The sequence below is a fragment of the Fusarium vanettenii genome (genome assembly GCF_000151355.1).
Source record: "Fusarium vanettenii 77-13-4 chromosome 10 genomic scaffold NECHAsca_43_chr10_1_0, whole genome shotgun sequence".
In the NCBI taxonomy this organism is placed as follows: domain Eukaryota; kingdom Fungi; phylum Ascomycota; class Sordariomycetes; order Hypocreales; family Nectriaceae; genus Fusarium; species Fusarium vanettenii.
The window spans coordinates 248,742-270,597 of NW_003315845.1; the positions used below are offsets into that span (position 1 = coordinate 248,742).

The following is a 21,856-nucleotide window of genomic DNA, read 5'->3' on the forward strand; positions in this document are numbered from 1 at the left end:
TACTTCGAATGAGTTGGATGCATGGGGCATGTGCATTATCGGCCTCATGGCTCTGTAATAAAACCGAATTGATTAGAAAAGTCGCACAGCAAACTCACAACGCTTTGAGAATGAATATGGGAACGAATGCAAGCAAGAGTAGGCATCAAGCCTTCAGATATTTTTCGAGGCCTCGCTACTCTAGTAACCCGTTATGTACAATATCATGGCTCATAGACACGTTCTATACTCAAACACACAAACTATCAACAAGAAAGACATCATTTTAACCCGCCATAAATCCCACTCTAGTAAACCTTGGTGATGGGGGTCTTGACATAGGGCTTCAGGCTCGTCTTGCCGTTCAGCTCCTCGTAGACGGCCTGCACGAAAGCCTGGGCGACGGCCTTGGCAGCAGCAGGGCTGGTGTGGGTGTGGTCCTTGGGGAAGAAGGCGTTGACGGCGTCCTTGCCCAGCTTCTGGTACATGTTGGTGACGGCCTGGAAGTGGTCGACGTAGGTGACGCTCGACGAGGCCAGGGCCTTGGTGGCGGTCTGCTGGTAGCCCACGAAGCGAGGGGCGGCAGAGTTGAAGGTGCCGGTCTCCCACTGGTTGTTGGGGGTCTGCGAGCTGAGGATGACGGTGGCACCCTTGGCGGTCATGAGCTTGGCGGCCTGGCTGACGTAAAAGACAAAGGTGTAGACGGTCTCGCCGGTGACGTCCGAAATGCAAGTCTCCTTGCCAGCTCCGGGGCAGTCAGAGCGCTTGTTGTCGTTCTTCTCAGGGGAGCCACCGTCGTTGTGACCGAACTCAATGACAACAATGTCTCCAGACTTGACAAGGTTGGCAACCTCCTGGAAGCGACCCTCGTTCCAGTAAGAGCGGGCGGATCGGCCACCAATAGCCTTGTTGACAACAGGGGCAGTCAGGTATTGGCCAATGTAGTTGCCCCAGCCGTCTGTAGATCCGTCGTTGGCACCGTTCTTGGCCATGGTGCTGTCACCACAGAAGTAGACAGTAGGCGCAGCGGCAGCGCTGATGGCACCAAGGGCCAAGGCCGTGAGAGAGGAAATAGTAAACTTCATTTTGACAAGGTGCAGATTATCCAGAGACTGAGCAGAATCGACGAGGGTGACCTTAAAATTGAGGGAGTTCCTTAGGTCGTATATATAACAAACTTAACAATCTATATCAAAATAGCTATAGCCAAAACTCAATAAACATGCGGTCAATGGCGCGTTTACGAAACAAGACAGTGGCATGTCCTGCTCCGTGTCTACTAAATCGGGACATTTCACCCGTAAATGCCAAGGCCCCTATGAGACGTGGGTTGATATTTCCCGCCAGTCAGGGGTTGACGCCTCGACGATCCCGGCAGCCTGACCCTGTCGGAATGAAACTCGACCCGGGGCGGACAAACAAAACGATTGATGGAATCCTGTGAGTGGTCCCGCTGTTACTTTGGGGAAAGGACCTCGTTCCTGAAACTCTGACTTCGGAGCTGTCGGCTTCGTCCGTTGACCTTCTCCTGCCATGGGTTCAATGGTGCGCTTAGTAAAAAGGGTAAAAGCTTAAAATGCCGACTTGGCAGGTGACCAACTATAAAGTCGGACTTGGGGATTGCGCATTTCCTAGGTGGTTTGCGTGCGTGGGATGGTCTCGGGACTCTTTCCAACTCGGGCACTGGGCTCACCTAGTATGAAGCTAAGTCATCTTTAATTGTGTATGTTGAGTAAAAGACGGTGAATTAAACGGACCAGCGCATGGAAATATTCCGTGGGGAAAGGTATTGCCTGAGAGACCTAATTCCGCTCGGCCGGATGAGCAGGGATGTTGTGCCTTTTGAGCGAGGCCTCCTGGTCGACTATGATTCTCGCGGTTTGAAAGGAACACAATTGCATACATGACTTATAACTATGTGTGTGTCAGAAACACGTGCCGATAGTGTTGATGTGGCGACGCTTGCTGTTAAATAGCCAGCTGCACTGGCAATAGTTATGTAATTAAACAATGCTTATTAAGACAATTAGTGTCTTTCAAAGATCATAATATATAAATAGTATTTTTACCACGCATAGAAGTAGACTTCGTTGAACTTATCCGCTCGGGAAGCCCAGACATTGCATGGAGGAACAGTCGAGATGCTGTTGTTTTGTTAGTATCAATAACCTCCGTCAGGCACAATATAAAAGAACGCACTAATAAACGCATTATTAATTTTTCAACGACGTCTTAGTCGTACGCAAGATACAATAACATGCTAAAAAACACATGACAGCATCAAAACCCAATGGTGTAAAACACCATGACCTCTAGTTCATAAGGCTCTTTAGAACGAATGGTTTCTTTCAACACCACGAGCAAATCAATATTACATATATCACGCAGTAAGCTAGTCCTTGTCAGATTTGCTCACTCGAGAAACCTAGGCGTTGCCGCGGAGCACTGAGCTAGATTCTACCTCACTCTATACCGGGGACCTCATAGTGTTTCTCGGTATTAGGATTTAGTTCTTAGCTACTGTGGCTGATCTAGCCATTCTGCTAGGTTGCTGACATAAGGCACAAACTCAAATTCACTTCGACTTTTACACGCCCTAAACTTCTTCCCTTCCCCTCAACGCCTAATCATTAACTATTTAGTTTACCCAAGACCCAGGGCTTTATCTCACAATGGTAAACCGCGGAAAGCCATCGCTTGGCTGTTTCACCTGTAAAGACAGTCGAGTAAAGGTATGCAACCATCCCCTTTCATCTGTCGAGTACCTACATCAACTCTGCATTCCCAGTGCGATCTTCAAAAACCCTCCTGCAAACGCTGCCTGCGCCTAACTGGGCGCTGTTCAGGTTATCCCTCCTCCTGGGAACTGGTGCACCGTCAGCAGAATGCCCTCGTTGCGCAACAGGTCCAAGCCAGAGTCGACAAGCAGAGAAGGAGGCGAGACCTCAACGAGGTGTCTCCCCCCCAGCCATCGCTTGGAAGCCCCTTTACAGTGTGCAACGTGTTCAAGCTCTACGATGACTACTTCCTGAACTCGGGTATGGGCATCTTTGAAGCCCTGCCGGTTCTCGGCTCGGGGAAACACGCCCCCTGTTTCTCCCATGCACTCAACGCCGCGGCTCTAGCCAGCGGGTCAGGGCAGCTACATCAGTCAGATGCCCTGATCCGGGCGAGGCAGTCTTACGGAGACGCCATCCTGATGTTGAGGCGGTCAATGCAGGACTTGACGATAGGTGGTGATGATTCTATCCTAGCGACCCTCTTTGTGCTCGGTTTCTTTGAGGTTTGCGTTCCTGAGGTTATTCTTGTTATCTCTACTAATAGTGTTGCTAGGTCTTGGTTCAGCAATTGCCTCGTGCAGAAGTACAGGGAATTGGTGTAAAATGTCACCCACATGGCAAAGGAGCGCTTGCGATGCTCCTTTCCAGGGTGCAGCGAGGACTAGATACGCAGTTGGACCAGAATCTCTTTATATTCTGCCGCCATATAAAAGTATTTCACCTCCCTTGCCTACTCTTCCTGCAGCTGACACCCCCGTCAAGATCATGGACATCTTTTCCAAAAAAGCAGACCCTGCGTCATTAAGAGCCGAATTCGAAGGCCCGTGGATAGCCTGGCCGGGATTCTACCCCGTTGACCCAATTGTTCAAACGTCAGTCGATCTGCTGGCCGAAATCGAGAGTACAGTGGGATTGAATCACTCCAAAACGCACATTATCAATGTGGCCGACCAAGTTCGGCGCGTCTTGGGAAGTCTTGATCTTGTAGTTTCTCAAGTATCGCCCGATACTAGCTCTCCTGCGTACTTCAACGGACTTTTGAGAAATGACTCTGCTACCTCGGCCGCTATCGCTAAGAGTCTCTACCTTACTGTGCGGTTACACCTCGTCAATGCACTTCTACGATCTTTCGACGCCCTGATTCACGTCGCGGAAGCCGACGATGATCTCCAGTCCCGGATTCCTGAGTGGCTAGTCATCCAACAGGAAGCTGGACTACGCACACTCTGGGAGGAGGTCACGGCTGCGCTGGCACCTAGTGAACAAGCCACCGAGGCCAAGAATGCATCTGGGACTGCATCCCGCATGTTTTGCCTGTCATGGCCTATGGCGGCTATATCACAATCAACTATGGCCAGTGAACAGTGTAAACGTAGAGTGTGGGAACTAATTGATAAGCACAGTGGGCAATAGGGTTCAGTTTATTTGAGAATCAAACATGAGGGATAGCGAGAACGAAACGTTCACTCAATTTATCCCCAGTTCCACGGCTACACGAGGTCGACCTTCTGCTGAGCACCCTCCATCGGTTGAACCCACTCAATCCTTCTCCTGGTAAAGATCTCAGCAACAGGCGCCCTAGCGTTGACACGCTCGTCGCCGTTATCGATCGTGCCGGCCTTCAGATAGACCATGCCCTGCGTGGCAGGCCCGTCTCTCCAGAGAGTAGTGCCGCAGTTGCCGCAGAAGTGGCTGGTGACGGCGTTGCCGGTATTGGAGGCGTTAGTGTACGTCTTGGGAGTTCCGTTCACGACGATGAGCTGCTGCGAGGGGAGGACCCAGTTGAAGCTGCAGAGGGAGCCGGAGATGCGTCGGCAGTCGAGGCAATGACAGAGGGCCTGAAGGTGTTAGTTGGACTTGCAATGCAGGCTAGAACAGGAAACACACTTGGGCAACGGGATCACCAGAGATGGTGTATTTGATGTCGCCGCAAAGACAGCTGCCGCTCATGATGATAGATGGGGCTTGGAGATGAAGGGCTTGAAGAAGAGGCCAGGGAGTAAGATAGAGAAGAAGGCAGAAGGTTATAGAATGAATAGAGGATTAAAATGATTGTAGTATTAGAGGAAGTAAAGGGCGGCTTTATAGCAAGAACCTCTGCTCAGACCATGCCCGAGGAGCCACTTACACGAAGCCATACTGTCAGACTTTTGGCATGTTAGTGGTGGATGCATCTAAACCATTTCGAGATAGCCATGCGATGCTAGAATATAATTGGTCGCTCTGGTTCATTCGGCCTTGTGGTTTCTCCGCCACCAAACAAGTCTCGGCCTGACCGCCTACTCCGAAGTATTAGATCACGACCCGGCATCAAGAGAGAGCATTGAAACATGCGGAATGATATTGGACCTTTCGGGCTCGGAAATTAGCCAACTCCGAATCATGGCGGCTGGTCGGCAGACGGAGGGCTGGGAATGAGCCACGATAATTACAACTAAACCATTTTGGTGCATGTTTGCGATATAGTTTGGGTCGAACCTAGCTCTGGAAGGTCCCGGCCATTTCAAAATACCATTAGTCGTGTTAGAAGAAAAGGTCGAAGCGGTGCATAAGAAGGCCGTGGCAAGTCTTTGTCTTCCTAGCCATCATCAGTGTTCTATCTTCTTCTGCTATTCACAATCAGATTTATTCATCGGGGTATTCCCAATCATGCCCTCTCTATCCTCCATCCAACAGGCCAACTCCCAGGCTGCCAACAAGACTCGAATTGTTGCCGTGATGAGTACGTTAACCCTCAATCTCGGAATAACATGCTAATGCAATATCAGTGGGAGGCACAGGTGGTATCGGAGCCGCGACATGCCGCGAGTTGGTCACCAGTTTCAAGGAACCGACGCTCTACATCGTCGGCCGGAACGAGTCAGCGGCATCTCGCCTCACAAAGGAACTTGAAGCAATCAACTCCTCGGCTGAGGTTCGCTTTATAAAGAGCGATCTCTCCTTGATACGGAACGTGGATAACGTTTGTCACTCCGTGGCTCAAAAGGAGTCGGCGATCGACCTCCTTTTCTTGACCGCGGGTATCTTGAACCCCAAAGGCCGCAACGGTATGCCATCTCCACAGTTATTCGAATCTTGACAACTGAAGAAATGTTTAGATACGGAAGAAGGCCTGGATAAAATGTACAGCCTCATGTACTTTTCTCGCATCCGAGCAGTCGCCAACCTCCTCCCCCTTCTCAAAAACGCCGCCGCCAACGGCCGCCCATCCCGCGTCATCTCAGTCCTCGGGGCAGGGAACGAAGGCAAAATTTTCAAAGACGACCTGCCCATGAGAGACAACTACAGCCTGAAAGCCTGCTCCCGACAGGCGACAGCCATGCATACGCTGTCCCTCGAGTATCTCGCCCGCGGGAACCCCGATGTTTCGTTTCTGCACATCTACCCTGGCCCTGTCCGGGGGACCAATATCATGGAAGGGTTTGGGCAGCCTTTGAAGGGGGTCATTGGGGTTCTGATGCTGCTTGCTGCGCCGTTCAACATGTCTGTGCAGGAGTGTGCGGCGAGACAGCTGTTCTTGATTACCGCTGAGGCTTTTAAGGCAAAGGGAGATGGATCCAGATCGTCCTTGGCTGTGTTTAGGGTTGGCGCTGATAGTGACATTCTTCCCGAGAGTCCGCTTGTGGTTGGGTATCTTGAAGATGGGATGATGGAACGGGTGTGGGCGTTTACGGAGCACACGTTCATGAGTGTCCTAGGTAGCGGCAAGGAATCTTGAACTGGTGACATTCAGGACAGGAACTACAGAATTCAGCATCTGGTTCTGCAGCTATTATGTGTTTATTAGCGTGTTCTTTGATCTTGTATACGACCGAGAAGTCATTGAAAAAGAACTACAGAATCTCAACCAAAGGACCAGTGCGGTCAATTTTGACGCCGAATCGGCTAGGCGTGGTCTATCTTTACGTTAGCAGCAGTCCTAAATAGCCTCAGATGAACTTACCTGGATGTAAAACACCCCATCCTCTAGAACGTACTCATTGTACGTCTCGTCTATCTTGTCCACAACGCGAAACACAATCGTGTTCTTCTCCACAGCCTCAAGGAACCCTTCCCTCAAAACATCATTGGTCCCAAAGCCATCCCCATTCATCCTCGACACGAGAGCCCCAAAGTACCACCTGATCTGATCGCCCATGCCGTACCGCCAATTCTCAACTGCATCAAACCCAGTTGGGATCGAAAGTAACCTCCTTCTGGAGCATGGCGTTGAGTTTTTCCTGTTTCTCTCCGATGCGCTCTTGGCACTTGAGAGTCTCCATGCGCACGCGGTAGCTCATTGGGCCAGGGTCTGCAGGTGCGGCATCGAGTGCCTCCTTCACGAAATCAGTCATGAGGGCGTTGTTAATGTTGATTCCGAGCTTCTCAGTATGAAAGATCATGACCTGCTCGCCATCCGGTGACACTTCGCAGCTGCAGTAATCAGTCTTTTCGTTGGCATCGGCGGCCATAGTGAGAGTGTGGGCGGTGCAGAACTTCCCCCAAATTGTTGACGAATGTTCCAAAGTTGAATATGGCGACTTTGACATAGCTAGCAAAATTCAGCGTCATGGTTCCCGTAAAATTCTAATTTAGGCCGCTTACTCTCTCATCACTTCGCCAGTGTACCTCTCGGCCCAGCTGTCCTCCTCTGCGTACGGCCAGATCTTGTGGGGATCGATGTCAATGATCCATGGCTCTCCAAGGATGTCTGAGATCTCTGTCTCATACTCGGGCTTCTTGGGATCCCACTTCTCTCGGACTAGCAAGTAGTATCTTGTAAGTGCAGCGACGGCGTTTGTGAAGACTTGTGAGACATACTGTCACCACTGGCATATAAAGGAAGCTTCTCGGCAGGTGGAAGAGACATGGTTGCGAATTCTGGTGTGGTGAGATTTTCAGGGTGTTGTTCAGGGTTGATCTGTGTATCCGAATTACAACTAGACATAGGACATGGAGGTCTTTAATAGACAGTCCAACATCTCTAAAGAAGCCTGTCAAGCTCACCATCTCCAACCCCAGTTACAACTAACGCAGCGAGTCAGTTTGCTCAAGGCTGTGCTCAGCTTTACCCACCACGTCTCACTCCACATCCTCATCTCAAGATCACTTCTTGGCGGTACTCAGCACCAATTGCAATCCCCTCGAGTTCCCACAAAGGCGGAAACTCACAAACAAAGTAGAATTAATCCCCAGTTGTCAACTTTGCTGCCCACGTTGACCGGGCGTATGCACTCCTGCATCAAAAGCCAGTCCGATACCCGGCTGTATCATGTCGATCAGGAGGCACAGCTATCTCAAATTTCCTCTCATTTAAGCTTAGAAACGCCACTCACATGAGCTGAAGTGTTGGCTGCTTGGCATTATCACGGCGGTTACACCTAGCTGTCCAATTCCAGGACGGAACACCTGCCAGTGGAGTTGGAACCTCGCTAAACAAAAAGAATAAAAAATAAAAAATAAGTAAAACGTGCTTCGTCCAGGAGATCTGACTTGTCCAGGCTCCTAGTCGTGTGAATCCCCCGCAAGAAAGTCTCGCTCAACGCCTAATCTCACAACCAACAAACCGCTCAACGCCAAGATCCCCATCTAGCGGCTCTGGGGATGACCGACATCCGAGCCTGATCAGCTGCCAAGCCAATACTAGGGCTCGGCCGAGAGCTCCACTGCTGGCTGCCTTGAACTGATCGTGATGGGTAAGGAGAGAGCCTGTGTTGGCGAGGGCATTTCCACCCTCTCCTGTAGCTGAAGAGGCCTCAATCTTCAGGGTCTCACTCGAGTGTCTTCAGAATGTCCCAACATCCAGCTCAGAATTCCACATTTAGAAGCCATTTATTTGTTGAGGTAGTCATGTTATGTGATTTAGACCCTTGGCTAGCTCCTCAGAGAAAAGTGTACTCGATCATAGATCAACAGACAGATGCCACGGCGACATCTTGATCATCAACACTCCTCAGTCGCACGATCAAATACCTATATGCACCACAAGGCGTCATTTGTGGTACACAAGTTTCATGAGCATAGTTACAACCCTCCGGCTTCTAATTGCCGGGAGTGCCACCGCCGGGTACCTGAGCGAGAACACCACATTTGGTAGCACCAACACGTCGACGGCACTCATTTCGTTCCCCGGACTGCGACGCCTCTCCCAAGACAAGTACCATACGTTTTGCAAGAGGCAATTCAAGTCATTTCTCGAGCTTCGCCTTGAATATCACAGACATACGTGCGAGATACATCACAAATACAAAATAGTTCATTCGGCATAAGCAGGAAACTAGATTAAGAAAATGAGCGCTCATCTACAACAGATCATGATCAAATGACATCCCCATCATTCATCATGATCCGTACTAACAATCAAACTCTTCCACTCATCCAAAATCCCAACAGTTGTCTCACACTTGCCCCTAATAAAAGCCTCACAATCCTTGCCCAACACAATCCTAACAGGAACCTCCCTTCCATCCTTCCTCGTAAGCACATCAACAATAACCTGACACCCCTTCTTCACATCTCCCTCCTGCGCGTTATCCTTCTTGTTCAGAACCCTCCTCGTCTGACCCGTGGGCGTGTTCTCATCTTCGTAGGCGGCGATGCGCTGCTTTGTCACGACTTTAACGCCGGGGTTGAGAAAGTTGGTGCGAAAGTATCCGGGCTCGACGACAGTGGCGACGATCTTGAACGGAGCGAGTTCTTCTTTGAGTGACTCTGCGAGTGAACTCACGCAAGCCTTTGTCATGGCGTAGACGCTGTAACTCGCTCCTCCATTCCAACTACCCAAGCTTCCAAAGGTGACAACAGTACCCCTTGTGTCATTCTCTCCAATATCCTGGGCCCTCATACCAGGCAGAAACGCCTTGATAGTATTAAAAGTCCCAAAAACATTGGTGTTGAAGCTGTCATACACCTCCTCAGGCGACGACTCCTCAACTGAGCCCTCAAGAATGAAACCAGCAGCATTGATAAGATAATCGACTCTTCCATGCTTAGCAAAGACGTCCTTTGCAACAGCTTCAACGTCACTCAGAGGTGAGGTGACATCGAAGGAAATCGTGCACGCGCCCGCATCGGCGAGATCTTGGATGCGCGAGGCGTTACGAGCTGTCGCGACGACGATGTGGCCGAGTTTGAGTGCGATGAGGGCGATCTCACGGCCGAAGCCAGATGAGGCGGCGGTGATGAACCAAACAGGAGTAGGAGCCATTGTAGAGATTGGAAAGAAGGCGTTTGTAGGTGATCAAGCTGGGGTGAGTGTGATGGTTTACCTGAATGGCTTCATGGGCGGCTTTATAGAGCTTCAACAGCTCAATTGACATGCGCAGCTGAACATGTTCAATTATCTCCGACTTTAACGGACCAGCGCCTCTTACGGGCATTTGATATATCGCCGACTGATCTGCCCATCTCGTCTTCCTTTCGCGCGACGACAACAAGTTCTGCAGGTGGCTTGACAGGCTATTGGGCCTATCGCCGAAACGTGATCATCGGCCCAGGCTGTGTGGTGGTGATGTCGGCGATAACCACCACACCAGATGCACTATGGATCATCAAAAGCCACTGGAAAGATCCTAACGTTAGAAAGATGTGCAACCAAAGGACATAATTTTGTAAACTCCGGCTCGTAAACGCCTCTCCGAGTCCAAATCCGGTGCTGAGCCGTGACAGCAAGCCATCGGCGATAACCTCAATTGACCACCAAGAGTGCAAATAAACAAGGTATCGAGCATTGCATTACTAGGATAAATCCATACACTAAAACTATCATTCTACACGCATCAACCATGTCAAGCCAAGCCAAGCCGAAGCCCCCCAAACGCCGTAGCCGAAACTCCGGGCTCAAAAAGCACATCATTCATCCAAGGCCATCACGGCAATTTGATACAGGCCAGGCCAGTCAGTGAATCTCAAACACTCTAATCGTTCTCCTCATCGCCAGACCATGTTAGGTTGGCTCTGTTGTCGACGCACACCTGCGCCTCCAGGTCCGACTCCGACACCAATAGTGATCCGGCGAACCTGTCCGCCAGCCATGCCGCCCTGAGGGCTTCCTCCAGTGTGTTCTGTTCGAACACCACCACCGTTCATGTTCATTCGCCTAGCCTGACCTGGTGTCAAGGCCTTATCCAGCTTCAAGTCTGTAGGGGAGCAGGCCATGGGTGGGCTTCTTCTCCGCTCAGCACTACCTCTGCGGAGTCGAGAGATGCCGTTGGCGCTGCTGGCGAGGGCCGCAGGCAGACTAGGCCTGGGTCCAGCTCGGTCGCTGCCTAGTGATCCCACCGATGATACTCTCCTGGCGTTGGATGCAGCTGTGCCCGTCATCATGCTCGCCCTACGAGCCTTTTCCTTCATGGCAGAGTGCAGAGCGTTGCGGAGCTTTCGAGCATCAATAGTGGTCGTCTCCGAGTCCGATCCAGATCCTGGAGGGTTGTTCTCGTCGCTGATGGTCGGCAACAGTCGTGTCGGGCGAGGGATTCCCAGTCCAGATGGCGATGGCGAAAAGTTGCCAGTCTTAGTGACATCTAGTGATCGCAAAGGTGGTGTTCGCTGGGTTTCGGGTGAGTTTGACGACAAGTTCAAGCTCATTGATGGAGGCTTTGGAATAGGGGATCCATCAGGACGAAGGGAGTGTCTAGCACCCTTCGACAGGAATCCTGCCTGGAACCTGCTGGGCTTGGCAGCTCCCAAGCTGCTGACCTCAGGGACCTCGAGACTAGGGCTCGATTCATCGTTCGCAGACTCTTGTGGTTCCTCCTCTTCAAGGTAAGCTGGGACTGCGGGGGCGACGATGGCCTTCTCGGGAGAAGGCTGCGACGGGGACGAGTCGGTGAATTTCTGGGGTGTCTTCTCAAAGTCGGCCAGAGTGCCAGCCTCCGACTCGTCATCTCGCCATCGCACTCCTCCCTTCTTGTTCTTCTTCACCGGGGTAAAGCTGACGCCCTTCTTGGAGGCTCCCAACACCCTACGTCGTCGAGGGGATGCCTTCATCGGGCTCGTAGGAGCACCCTCACTCGGGGCGGCCATGAAGACAGGGGGGGCAATGGGCTTGACGTGGAGAGATGGTGTCTTCTTTCGTTTGGGCGTGCCGCGGCGAGTAGGCGGGAAAATGTCGACCACGGGCATTGAGCCGTCAGGCTTGACAACCTGGCCAGCAGCAGTGTAGCCGGTTTGAAGAAGACGGTTGATGATCTCCTTGGCGCGGGCCACAGCTGACTCCTCGTCCATGCCCATGGTGTCTGAAAGAGAGGCGAGGGTCTCAAACTGAGCAGTGAGGAGCATCTGAACCATGGCTGCATCACCAGCCCTGTCCTGCTCCAGAACCTCGTGGTAGGCTTCGCGGTCAAAGTTGGCCTTGAGGAGCTCGGCTTCACGGGTGACACTGTTAATCTCTCCCATGTCAGCGCCGTCGGTGCTCTGAAGCTGCTTCAAGCTGTGCGATAGAGCTGTATCGATGGCCCGCTCCCAACTGGACTTTTGCAGCGCCTGATGAATGTGGTGGCGGCTGTTCTCCAACTCGACGAGAATACCTGTCGCCGTCTTTCGAATAGCCACAAGGTTCTGCGGCATGGACTCTTCATCGCCTCGCTGGTCGCAGACATTATCAAAGGCAGCGATCCATCCAGAGAGCATGCCGATGCGACGCTCAAAGCTCTTCAACTTCTTCATGTTGCTGATACGCTCCTGACGATCAGTAGCAGAGTTGTCGTAGGCCGCCCGCAGTCTCTGAATACCCTCACGAGCCGTCGAATCTCGCTTCTCGCACTGCTTGCGGAACTTGGCAAAGAAGATCTTTTCCGCGTCCTTCTGCTGCGCCTTGAGCTCGTTGATGAGAGCCATCTGCTCGTCAATCTTGACCAAAAAGTCCTTGACGTGTCTGTTGACGTTAAAGACATTCCGGGTAACCTTGGTCTGGATGTTCTTGGCTCGGTTCGCGTATCGCAGCGTGTTCTGGGTCTCGTCGAAATGCGCGCTCGATGGTGAAACACAAACAATCATGACGGTCTTGCAGTTACCACCAAGGGAGAACTTAAGAAGTCGAGTAAGCTTGCTGTTTCGGTAGGGAACGTGAGCCTTTTGTCGGCGGTCGCAGAGAGCGTTGATGCAGCTTCCAAGAGCAAGAAGAGACTTGTTGATGTTGGCGCCTTCTGTGAGACGCTCGCCGCGGTTCTTGGTGACGGAGGCTCGCTCGGAACCGGCAAGATCAATGATGCTCAGTGTAGCCATAGTGTGAGGCTCGTTGACATCGGCGTTTCGATCCTTTTGAGCAATGTTGATCTGGAGGACGGCGTGGGATCGGGAAGATGTGGCGTTGGCCTCGGTAGGGGACACAGTTCGGTACTCGTTTCCTTGGACAATGATGTCCATGACTTCTTGGACATCCTTGGGATGGTGACTGGTGAGTCCAGAAACCGTCACCGCCTGGTTGCTGTCTTCTCTGAGCATCAGACCGCCCTTGGGCCCACCACCGGGGACCAGCAAGTCACGAATAGTCTCATTGTAAATCTCCAGGTAGCTAAGGCTGAGCTCCGTGGTCTTGTCCTGGCTCCGTTCCTCAATCTTCTCGAACAGTTCTTGCATGGTCATGAAGATGATGCCGGGTTGTTGGGCGGTGCCAGTAATGGTATGGGTCTTGCCGCAGCCGGTGGCGCCGTATGCGAAAACAGTCGCATTGTAGCCGTCGAGCACACTATCGAGCAGGGTTCTAGTGGTTCCTTCGTAAACCTCGGACTGGGTCGTCGTGTCGTCAAAGACTCGGTCAAAGGCAAACACTTGGTCCTTGACCTTCTTGGAGCTAGGGAGGACGGATCGGGAGAACTTTTGGATGGGGTTATGCTCGGGAGGATCAAAGACTCTGTGTCATGTCAGTGCTTGCGAGAGGGGAGAGGTCAAGGTCGCGCGCGTACAAGCAGCGGTCGTCGACGACCTTGATGACGTTTCGAATGCCACGCTGGTGCAGCTTCGGAGCGGGGACGGCGGCGAGAGAGCCATCGCCGAGAAAGACTGTTCCATCATCGTTCTTTTGCCTGCAAAGAGTCAGCGATCGGTGCCCAACACATGGGAACATACTCCATACACTTGCGCAGCTTCGCGAATAGTGAAGGGCCGGACTCGAACTAAGACATGTCAGCAGCAGCTCCAACGCCCCGAAAGCAGGGAACCTACCGGCAACAGTGATTGACGACTGCCCCGTATTGGCCATGATCTCGTTCCTCTGGCCGATTGCGTAGTGTAGATAGCTCCCCTTCCTTCGAGCACTCCTTCACGGATCGAAGAAACGGGAGGAGGAGTCGTTCAAAGTAAACAAAACAGCTCAACGGCAAAGAATACAAGGCTCGCGTATGCCAGTATTTCCGACCATGAAAAAAAAGAAGAAGAAGAAAATGATCGAAACGGACAAAGATGAATTGAGTCCTACCTGTCTGGCTGTTTGTTAGTGTGTTGAAGTGGAAAAGGAAAGCCTTCTTCAATTTGGGATGAATTGCCCGAGCACGGGCTCCAGGTGACGTTTAGTTTGTTTTTGCATCCTTTGGGCGCGGTTGCTGTGGGAACGCTTAGCGCCGTGTGGCTCTCAGGGGTGTGCCGGGGATCCCTGTGCGAGCTCTGAGCGGGTGTGGTCAAGATCAAGGTTCGAGAATACCCTAGAGATGAATGTTTGAATGGGGGTTTCGAGGCATATCTTGAAAGACGGGGTTGAACTTGGTCACTTTCAAGATATTGTCAATTTTCTTAGAGCTCCAAGCTTTTCACTCTTCTCAAGAGGCGTCCCATTGACGAAATATTCACATGTGGTGTTTGTTAACCTTGGCCACTTGAAAGGCCATCACAACAACTTGTGGAACAACAAACATTGATCGTCGCTGAAACAGACCGCTGTTCATAACACAACATCCTTGGACTATTTTCGGAGATGAGAAAGGATGCATGATTGCTCCCCATTAGTTGAACACTAGCATGATAACGATAGCTCTTGTATTCTTTGTCTCCAGATGAGTGAATGCTTCACATCGGGTCGTCGGCACAATGTTCAAGTACACAGACATGCGCAAATCAAGCACCATCACATTAACCGTATAGTTTACAACCCAGGACGCCAACCATGCATATAAGCCTAGAAACCATCACAGCCCCTTACACAAGATTCCACTCCCTCCACAAAGCTCACCACGGAAAACGGGTACCCTAGGCCCCAACCTCTGGTGTGAACTGATACCGTGGTAGAGCAGCCATCCTCTCCTCGGGGCTGACCTCGGCATCGTCGTAAAACATCCTTCCCTTCTTGTCCTTGTCCTTCTTCTTCTTGTCGCCCTCCTCTCCCTCACCCTTCTGTGGTGGCTTGATACCCGCCTCGGCCATGCGGATCAGCTGGTCAATGTCGTCACCAGCAGCGGGTGCTGCACCGTTCCATGCGCCGCCCTGTGTCGGTCGCTGAGGAAGACCAGGAGGAGCGGGAAGGTTGCCTGATGATGGCCTCGCGGGTAGCGAGTTGGGAGAGAAACCGTAGGGTTGCGCAGCCGGTGCTGCTTGTGCAGGATACCCTGGTTGCTCGTAAGGTGCTTGTGATGTTTGATAAGGGGGAGCATTCTGCACATGTTAGCATACGTTGTAAAGAACAGACAGAAAAACTCACAAAGGTAGCCTGGTTCTCGGTCGTCGTCGCAGCCGCATCCACACCTCCATTAGCAGCAATATCCTTCTTCCTCGCGCGAAACTCCTCCAGCCGCTTCTTGAGCTCGCTCGCCGATTCAACCTTGAGCTTCTTTCTGGGGTTGTTCATCGCCTGGCCAGGAAGAGGATTTCCGGTCGCAATCTGCCTGTCTTTTTGCGCCTGCTGGAAGTTCTGGAGGATGCGGTTGCGGTGCTGGTCGAGGATGTCCTGGGGGATACCCTCCATGCCAAAGATCTCGACCTCGAGGCCCTGTCGGTTCGGCAGCGCGTTTTCGACCTGCGAGAGGTTCTCCTTGTGCACCTGGTTCATGTGCACGGAAAGACCTGTGGTGGCGAATTGTCAGCGCGTTGTCTTGACCCTGATGTTATAAAACTGACCTCCCGCAGTGTTGAGTCGACGACCACAGCGGTCGCATTTGAAATGCTTGGCCTTCTGATGAGAGATGAGAAGCTTCAAATCTTCAAAATCACGCTCGCCTGCAATCACATGGTTAGTATCCAGCCATCCAGAATGCTAGGCGCAAGGTTCGTACAGTAGTAGCACCACGGCCGATGGAGGATCTCCTCGATGTCGGGGTGGCCGCGCCTCTTCTTGCCCATCTTTTCGATCGTCGCAGCGAGTTCGCACAGATAATACAAGGGTGCGCGCAATGCAATTCGAGTGCGCAAGAGCGTGCGCCTGATTAGAGTCGATTCACAGTGTCGTAGGCGTGGAACTTGCTGAAGTGAACCAACGCGACAAGAAAGAAGTGGGTAGCTCGTCCGGTAAATGGTCGGCTGAATAAGCTTTGGCTGAGCCACAGAGGCGGTGCACGTCAAACACCACAGCCAGCATCACGACGCGTTATGACAGTCAAGGCTTGTGAACGTTGATTGCAACTTGTGAATTAAATTTGTACGTCTATAAGTGATATTTACCGTAAAGTTCGTGATGCACCACCGCCCATAATTGACTCCATACCATCTCCCATGACCCCATGACCCCCATTACCCATCCATTCCCACCCATCCTGGTCACCCTCATTAGACATCTTGGTATTTTCCCTACCAGCAAGTATCGCGCCAATGAAACCATACATGTCATGAACCAAACATGCCATGGCGCCTCTTCCCATGAATTGAATGCCTCGGGTGGCACCAGCCAAAACGCCCCAGTCCATGCTCCAGAGGGTACAGGTACAAACCAGTTAACAACGCCGTATCCCATCAGATGTCATCAAAATCAAGACCCATTTGACGCCACATGGTCAAACAGCATCAAAGGCCATTGGCCCTGTTGAATGCTGGTCATATCGTTCGTTGAGGGTCCGGCTGTGACGCCTGGGACGCCCGCGCCCGAAGTGGCATCACGTGTGGCGCCTCCGAGCGTCAAGAGTGCCGACGCACTATACCGATCCTGATTATCGGCAATGGCGGTAGTCCAGTCGTGCCAAGTGTTTCCGCGGCCTTGCCATAGCATGTCGGCCGTGGGTTGAGACGCCACTTGCTGTGTCGATTGCGTGGTGAAGGCAAGCAGTGGGTTCGCCTGCGAGGCAGATGTCGGAATTGCTGTTGCTGCTACCGCTGCGGCCGCTGCCTGAGCACTGGTGCTGTAGAACATGGCCTCGGTCTCATAAGCCGATGGAGCCATTGTGCTTTGCGTGTGCTCGTTGTAAGCCAAGGCGGGATATGGTGTCTGCCCGTTGAGGCCTGCGTCTGGAAAGTAGCCTTTCGATGACGGCACCTCCTGGCTTCCTCCGCTTGTAGGCGCGGATTGAACTTGGGGGGCAGTGTAAGCCGAGGCCTGAGCAGGCTCTTGCTTGATCTCGGGCGTCACAGCTGGCTGACTCTCCTTGTTCTCCTTGTTGCGCATGTCATGCTCGATCCAAGCAATGGTGCGGTCAATGATGTTTCTAATCTCAGCACTGAGATTAGGTCCCGAGCCTGGGCGTATGTTAGGGCTGACTGATGAACAAACTGTGAATGTGAATGTATGGAACTTACCGAGCAAGGAACCAACCTCCTCGAGAATGCCGACCCAACCGTTCATCTCCTCCCGTAAAGTGGCAATGGCCTCTGGAGTCGTCTCAAAGCGCCTCTCCCACATGGCCACGAGAAGCATGAAGACTCCAGCCGTGTACATGGAAGTCTGGTACCATGTTGTGTCGAGACACTTGTGCTTCTGAATCTCGAGTTGGCAGTGAAGCATTCTCCTCGAGACATCCTCGCAGATGGCCATGTTCTCAGCCATCATCTTCTTGTCAGTAGTCATAGCCACCGAAGGATGACGCAGACAAAGACGGAACTCGAGCGCCCATGTCTTGCAGTAAAGAGCAGGCATGCGAGTCATCTCAGTCTGTTCAGAATGGTCCATCTTAAGAGAATTAGGCAGCTCATCTTCCCAGTTCTTGATCTGGGTTTCCAGAGCGTTGACCACACTGACATAATTCTGTGGATCCCTCTTGACGCTGTAGACGTTGGAGTACATCTCCAGGTAGATGGGGATGATTTTGAAGCTGACAATGCCTGGCCAGTATCCGCAGGGGATGGAGCGGGACGTATCGACGCCTTCATCCGACAAAAGCTCGTCAGCGATGGGCTCGGGGAAGCCGACGTCGAATTCCTCAACCGTAATGGGCATCGGCCTTCCACGACGCCCGGCAACAGCGATGTAGACAGTCATGATGACCCAGAACGCTCTCTTGCGCAATTCGTGCTGAAGATTCGTAGGCTCGCCAGGCTTCCTCGACTCTCGATGGAGATTCATCTCAAGGGCGCGTTGCAGAGCCAAATTAGCAATGATTGAGACACAACCAGGCTTGGGGAAAGCTCTGGTATGCACCGCAATCATAGCCATGGCCTGGACTGAGGCCAAGTCGCGGGAACATGTCAGCTCAAAGAACTTGCTGAGTGCAAAATGGTAATGTTTGTTGGACGACTCGTTCAGTCGAGTGCACTGATCAGCCTGCTGCCAGTTTCGAGTGCCATAATGAAAGTAGATCATGGCAAACACCATGTGAACAATGACGGATTCGGCCACGGTTGGCTTGAAATTAGGTTCATCGTACATGCGTGTCAACTGTTGACCGTTAGCAGAAACAACAGCGAAGTAATGGAAGATTGGCTCACCAATTGCATAAAGGAGGGCTTGTGAAGGATAGGGAGGAAGGCAGACAGAGTGAGAAAGTACCAATCCGCATAAGTAAAGGCATCGCTGCGTGATGGCATTTCGACATGCTGAGGAGGATTGACGTTCATGATGGACTGCAGAAGGGCTTGAGGGGACTTGTTGTACAACGGTGCAGACACGGCTGCATCAGCTGGAGGCTCGTCCATGTCTGCGGCCTTGAACGAGGCGAGATCAACTGTCATGCCAAGGATGGACAATCGAGTTCCCTTGATGGAGCTCAGAGGGGCACTGTCGCCTCCAACTCCAAGATGACTCTCCTGGGGCCGTGACTCCAAGAGACTTCGAGGGAAGCTGGGCGTGAACTTTGGCTTAGCCGAGTTGTTCTTGACCCATGCGCTTCCAACCTGTGACCATGTGTCGCCCGTATTTGGATCAGGAATCGGATTTCCCATGTCGTCAAAGGACACGCCAGGAGGATACTGCGCGTAGGGGGCCCATTGCCAGGGCTTGACCTCGACGCCATTGTCGCCTAGCAGCTTCTCGAGGTTGCGGATATGTGACAACATGTCGCTCTTTTCCCTCTCCAACTCTTGCAGATATCCTCTGCGCTCGGTGCGCCCTGTGACGCGGTCTGTGACATAACACTCGAGGTTCTGGTTGGTGCAATGGGAACATCCCTCTGGAAGAGCATCGCATCGGATCTTGCGAACCTGCAAAGCGCGCGGTTAGTATCTCGCTGAAGGGGGCCACCCTGGGCCATGACGTACCTTGCACCGGTCGCAAGCTTGTCCCGTACGCGTATACGACTGCAATCGGTTCTTGACAACGCTGGAGAAGTCGTCAGGGCCGCGCTCCAGCCTCGGCAGCTTCACCTTGCCTGGAGCCTGGATGGGGCCGTCGTCTTCGCCGTTGCTGGCGGGTCGCTTCGGAGGTCGTCCGGGCATCTTGGGTTTGGAGCGCGGGGAGATGCCCCTGGAGGAAGAAGGTGAAGTTGTCGCTGACGAGACAGCAGAGGATGAAGCGCTCGTCGCGGACGTAGACGCGGCTGTAGCCTTGGCTTTGGCCTTGGATGTGTAGATCGCGGCGGGCTGGCGCGGGCGCCGCCCAGTGGGTTTCCGTCGAGTCGCAGGTGCCTTTACAGCAAAGGCCTGAGGATTGAAGTCGAAGATGCGAGGATCAGGAGCCCAGGCGAGGGCAGAGCAAGACTGCGCGTCGAATGGCCAGTTAAGAGATCCTGGCTGCGACGGCAACGATAGTGATGAGAAGTTGGTGATGGGAGAACTGAGGCTGCGCTGGGCGACGACATCCATCATCGACACCCAGGATGGGCTGGACTGGCAGTCGAGGGACCTGGAGCTGGTGCTGCTGCTGCTAATGGTCGCGGCGCTAGAGGCTGCTAAGGCTGCTACTGGGTCTTGCACTGCCGGCACTGTACAAGGGACGGGCCCAGCGGGGAATGCGCTATGCATTAGCGGGCTTGGGCGCTGCAGTTCCGGGGTGCTGGTGGAGGCGCAGGGTGGCCACGACGAACCCCCGGTTGCGGGTTGGGTGAGTGGCGATGAAGGGAGTCGACGGATGCTTGTGATCGAGACAAGGCAGCCGAGTCTGGACTCAAGCCGTGGCTGTGTTTCTTTGCGTGTATGAAACAGCTGAAAACTATGACTGGTTTGAGATGGATGATCTGACAGGAGCTGACGGGAGTAAGGCGGTCCTCTAGATGTCTTGTCTTGAAGCCAATGTGTCTCTTGGTTCTGACAACTGAAGTCTGTTCAGCTATAGGTTGATATACGCATCCGTAAAGCACGGCGACGGAGATAGCGATCAACAGATTCATCACTCAACGGCTCTCTTTTGCACAGGAGAGGCCGCAATTCGCTTGGAAGAAGCAGTCAGAACACGTCTCCCCAACAATGGAAGATGTATTAGCCGGCGAGATATCATGCAACGAGTAACGGAGATGCCTTCTAGAAGAAGAACGGCATTGCAGGGCATGCCTCGACATGTACCAGCAGAGTCTCTGGTCCGAGCAGTTGCCAGCCCGGACGCCTCGCCGCCTCAGCTGGCGCCCTGTCTGGGCGTTGCAAGGGGCATTGGATGGATCGCTTACTGTAGAAGGTCTAGGGCTTCCATGGGCAAGCCACATCCAGAGAACGGGAAAGCAAAGGAATCATGATTCTGTGGCTGGAATCGAGAGAGCCCGGAGATTCCGTAAACTTGGACGCTCTCGGATGAGGTGCTTGATGACGAGGTATGGAGCTGGATCAAAGGAAGAATTAACGGGTAGTCCTCAACTGCAATTCTGTAATGAGCAAGATCAGAGCTGCAGAGGAAACCTGCTTCAACCTTCCATGCAAGCCAGGTCTCTCAACCCCTCGTCTGCGACCTACCTTACCAAAGTATGATCCATGCCCCATGTCATGCTGCATTGGAGCCAGCCAGCCCTACCGACTGCGCGGTGCCCTGCATCTGCTTCTCTTTGGTCGCCTCGTCTCGTGCCTTGCTGAACGTCGGGTTTATTGTCCCGCTCCCGCTACAGCATCTGTCAACCTTGTACGGAGGTCTCTCTCAAAAGTTTTGTCCAGGAGCTAATAGCGCCAAGGCCGCTTATCCCTGTCGGTACCTGAGGTACTTTGGAGCAAATCTTTTCAGTTACTTACTCCCTAAAGCTATAGGGAGGGCTATTGGAGCCCAGGGGGAAATCTAGTGAAGCTTAGAGAGCTATATCCTTAGAAGATAGGGGCTTCAAAAGCAAAGAAAGAGGACCATAAGTACCGATGTAACTGTGCTTGGAAAATGGCCTCTGATTGGCTCGTGTATTTGTGTGGCTTGAGGGCCAGGACAAAACTTTTGAGATAGACCTCCGTATCCGTAAACCAGACCTCCCCGCCAGCTGTCTGTCCTGTAGTAAGCCCGTGGCGCCGGCCTAGGGTCGGCGATTATGGGAGGCAAACGGTATTAGCGGAAGTCTGCTGGTCGAGATGGTGGTGAGACGGAGGATGGCACAGAGCAAGGTCGCATATCTCGGCTCTGTTGTATAACGGGGTGACGTAAAACTGCAAAGTCAAAGAAGAGGATAATTGAGAGTTCTCTCTGTTCATCTGGGACGGAACGAGGGAGAGCCGAGATTCGTGACGTGGTTGAGAGATTTGAGCCTTCATTTGAGTGTGTTAGTGCTCAGACAAGAGACAACAGAACTTGAAATGCCATGTTAGTGGAACAGTGTGTATACAGTGCGAAACATGTGACGGTCTAGACTGTACACCACCCCGCCGCACCGTCCATCTCGAACCTTACCCCTCCACACCAAAAGATCGAGCCTTTACTTTGCGCGACAGCTTTGCGA

At 52.5% G+C, this 21,856-nt stretch overlaps 9 protein-coding genes across 9 annotated transcripts; 2 read left to right on the top strand and 7 right to left on the bottom strand.

The window, feature by feature from the left end:
* Window positions 1-287: 287 nt before the first annotated feature.
* NECHADRAFT_49778 (uncharacterized protein) lies at window positions 288-1,064 on the bottom strand (the record flags this gene model as incomplete). The annotated part of the gene is made up of 1 exon (XM_003041691.1): window positions 288-1,064. One exon carries the CDS (start codon window positions 1,062-1,064, stop codon window positions 288-290), a length of 777 nt encoding a protein of 258 aa, XP_003041737.1.
* Window positions 1,065-2,651: 1,587 nt separating this feature from the next.
* On the top strand, window positions 2,652-4,172 carry NECHADRAFT_85379 (uncharacterized protein; the record flags this gene model as incomplete). Its single annotated transcript, XM_003041630.1, has 4 exons — window positions 2,652-2,711; window positions 2,768-3,262; window positions 3,313-3,355; window positions 3,505-4,172. 4 exons carry the CDS (start codon window positions 2,652-2,654, stop codon window positions 4,170-4,172), a joined length of 1,266 nt encoding a protein of 421 aa, XP_003041676.1.
* A 77-nt stretch (window positions 4,173-4,249) lies between these two features.
* NECHADRAFT_85380 (uncharacterized protein) lies at window positions 4,250-4,709 on the bottom strand (the record flags this gene model as incomplete). Its single annotated transcript, XM_003041692.1, has 2 exons — window positions 4,250-4,597; window positions 4,647-4,709. 2 exons carry the CDS (start codon window positions 4,707-4,709, stop codon window positions 4,250-4,252), a joined length of 411 nt encoding a protein of 136 aa, XP_003041738.1.
* Window positions 4,710-5,517: 808 nt separating this feature from the next.
* Window positions 5,518-6,477, top strand: NECHADRAFT_49604 (uncharacterized protein; the record flags this gene model as incomplete). Its single annotated transcript, XM_003041631.1, has 2 exons — window positions 5,518-5,806; window positions 5,858-6,477. Coding segments are annotated over 2 exons (909 nt in total), but the record flags the coding sequence as incomplete, so codon positions are not given.
* Window positions 6,478-6,592: 115 nt separating this feature from the next.
* On the bottom strand, window positions 6,593-7,608 carry NECHADRAFT_85382 (uncharacterized protein; the record flags this gene model as incomplete). The annotated part of the gene is made up of 6 exons (XM_003041693.1): window positions 6,593-6,655; window positions 6,703-6,885; window positions 6,929-7,186; window positions 7,236-7,290; window positions 7,344-7,500; window positions 7,560-7,608. 6 exons carry the CDS (start codon window positions 7,606-7,608, stop codon window positions 6,593-6,595), a joined length of 765 nt encoding a protein of 254 aa, XP_003041739.1.
* A 1,464-nt stretch (window positions 7,609-9,072) lies between these two features.
* On the bottom strand, window positions 9,073-9,945 carry NECHADRAFT_49795 (uncharacterized protein; the record flags this gene model as incomplete). Its single annotated transcript, XM_003041694.1, has 1 exon — window positions 9,073-9,945. One exon carries the CDS (start codon window positions 9,943-9,945, stop codon window positions 9,073-9,075), a length of 873 nt encoding a protein of 290 aa, XP_003041740.1.
* A 722-nt stretch (window positions 9,946-10,667) lies between these two features.
* NECHADRAFT_85384 (uncharacterized protein) lies at window positions 10,668-13,938 on the bottom strand (the record flags this gene model as incomplete). The annotated part of the gene is made up of 4 exons (XM_003041695.1): window positions 10,668-13,590; window positions 13,643-13,762; window positions 13,813-13,852; window positions 13,902-13,938. The coding sequence occupies 4 exons, from the start codon at window positions 13,936-13,938 to the stop codon at window positions 10,668-10,670; spliced, it is 3,120 nt and encodes a 1,039-aa protein (XP_003041741.1).
* Window positions 13,939-14,816: 878 nt separating this feature from the next.
* NECHADRAFT_101763 (uncharacterized protein) lies at window positions 14,817-16,076 on the bottom strand. The gene is made up of 4 exons (XM_003041696.1): window positions 15,938-16,076; window positions 15,783-15,881; window positions 15,367-15,728; window positions 14,817-15,320 (listed from the first exon to the last, which is right to left on the bottom strand). Exons 1-4 carry the CDS (start codon window positions 16,002-16,004, stop codon window positions 14,919-14,921), a joined length of 930 nt encoding a protein of 309 aa, XP_003041742.1. The 5' UTR covers window positions 16,005-16,076; the 3' UTR covers window positions 14,817-14,918.
* A 550-nt stretch (window positions 16,077-16,626) lies between these two features.
* NECHADRAFT_49659 (uncharacterized protein) lies at window positions 16,627-19,826 on the bottom strand (the record flags this gene model as incomplete). The annotated part of the gene is made up of 4 exons (XM_003041697.1): window positions 16,627-17,327; window positions 17,388-18,462; window positions 18,513-19,223; window positions 19,281-19,826. 4 exons carry the CDS (start codon window positions 19,824-19,826, stop codon window positions 16,627-16,629), a joined length of 3,033 nt encoding a protein of 1,010 aa, XP_003041743.1.
* Window positions 19,827-21,856: the final 2,030 nt, after the last annotated feature.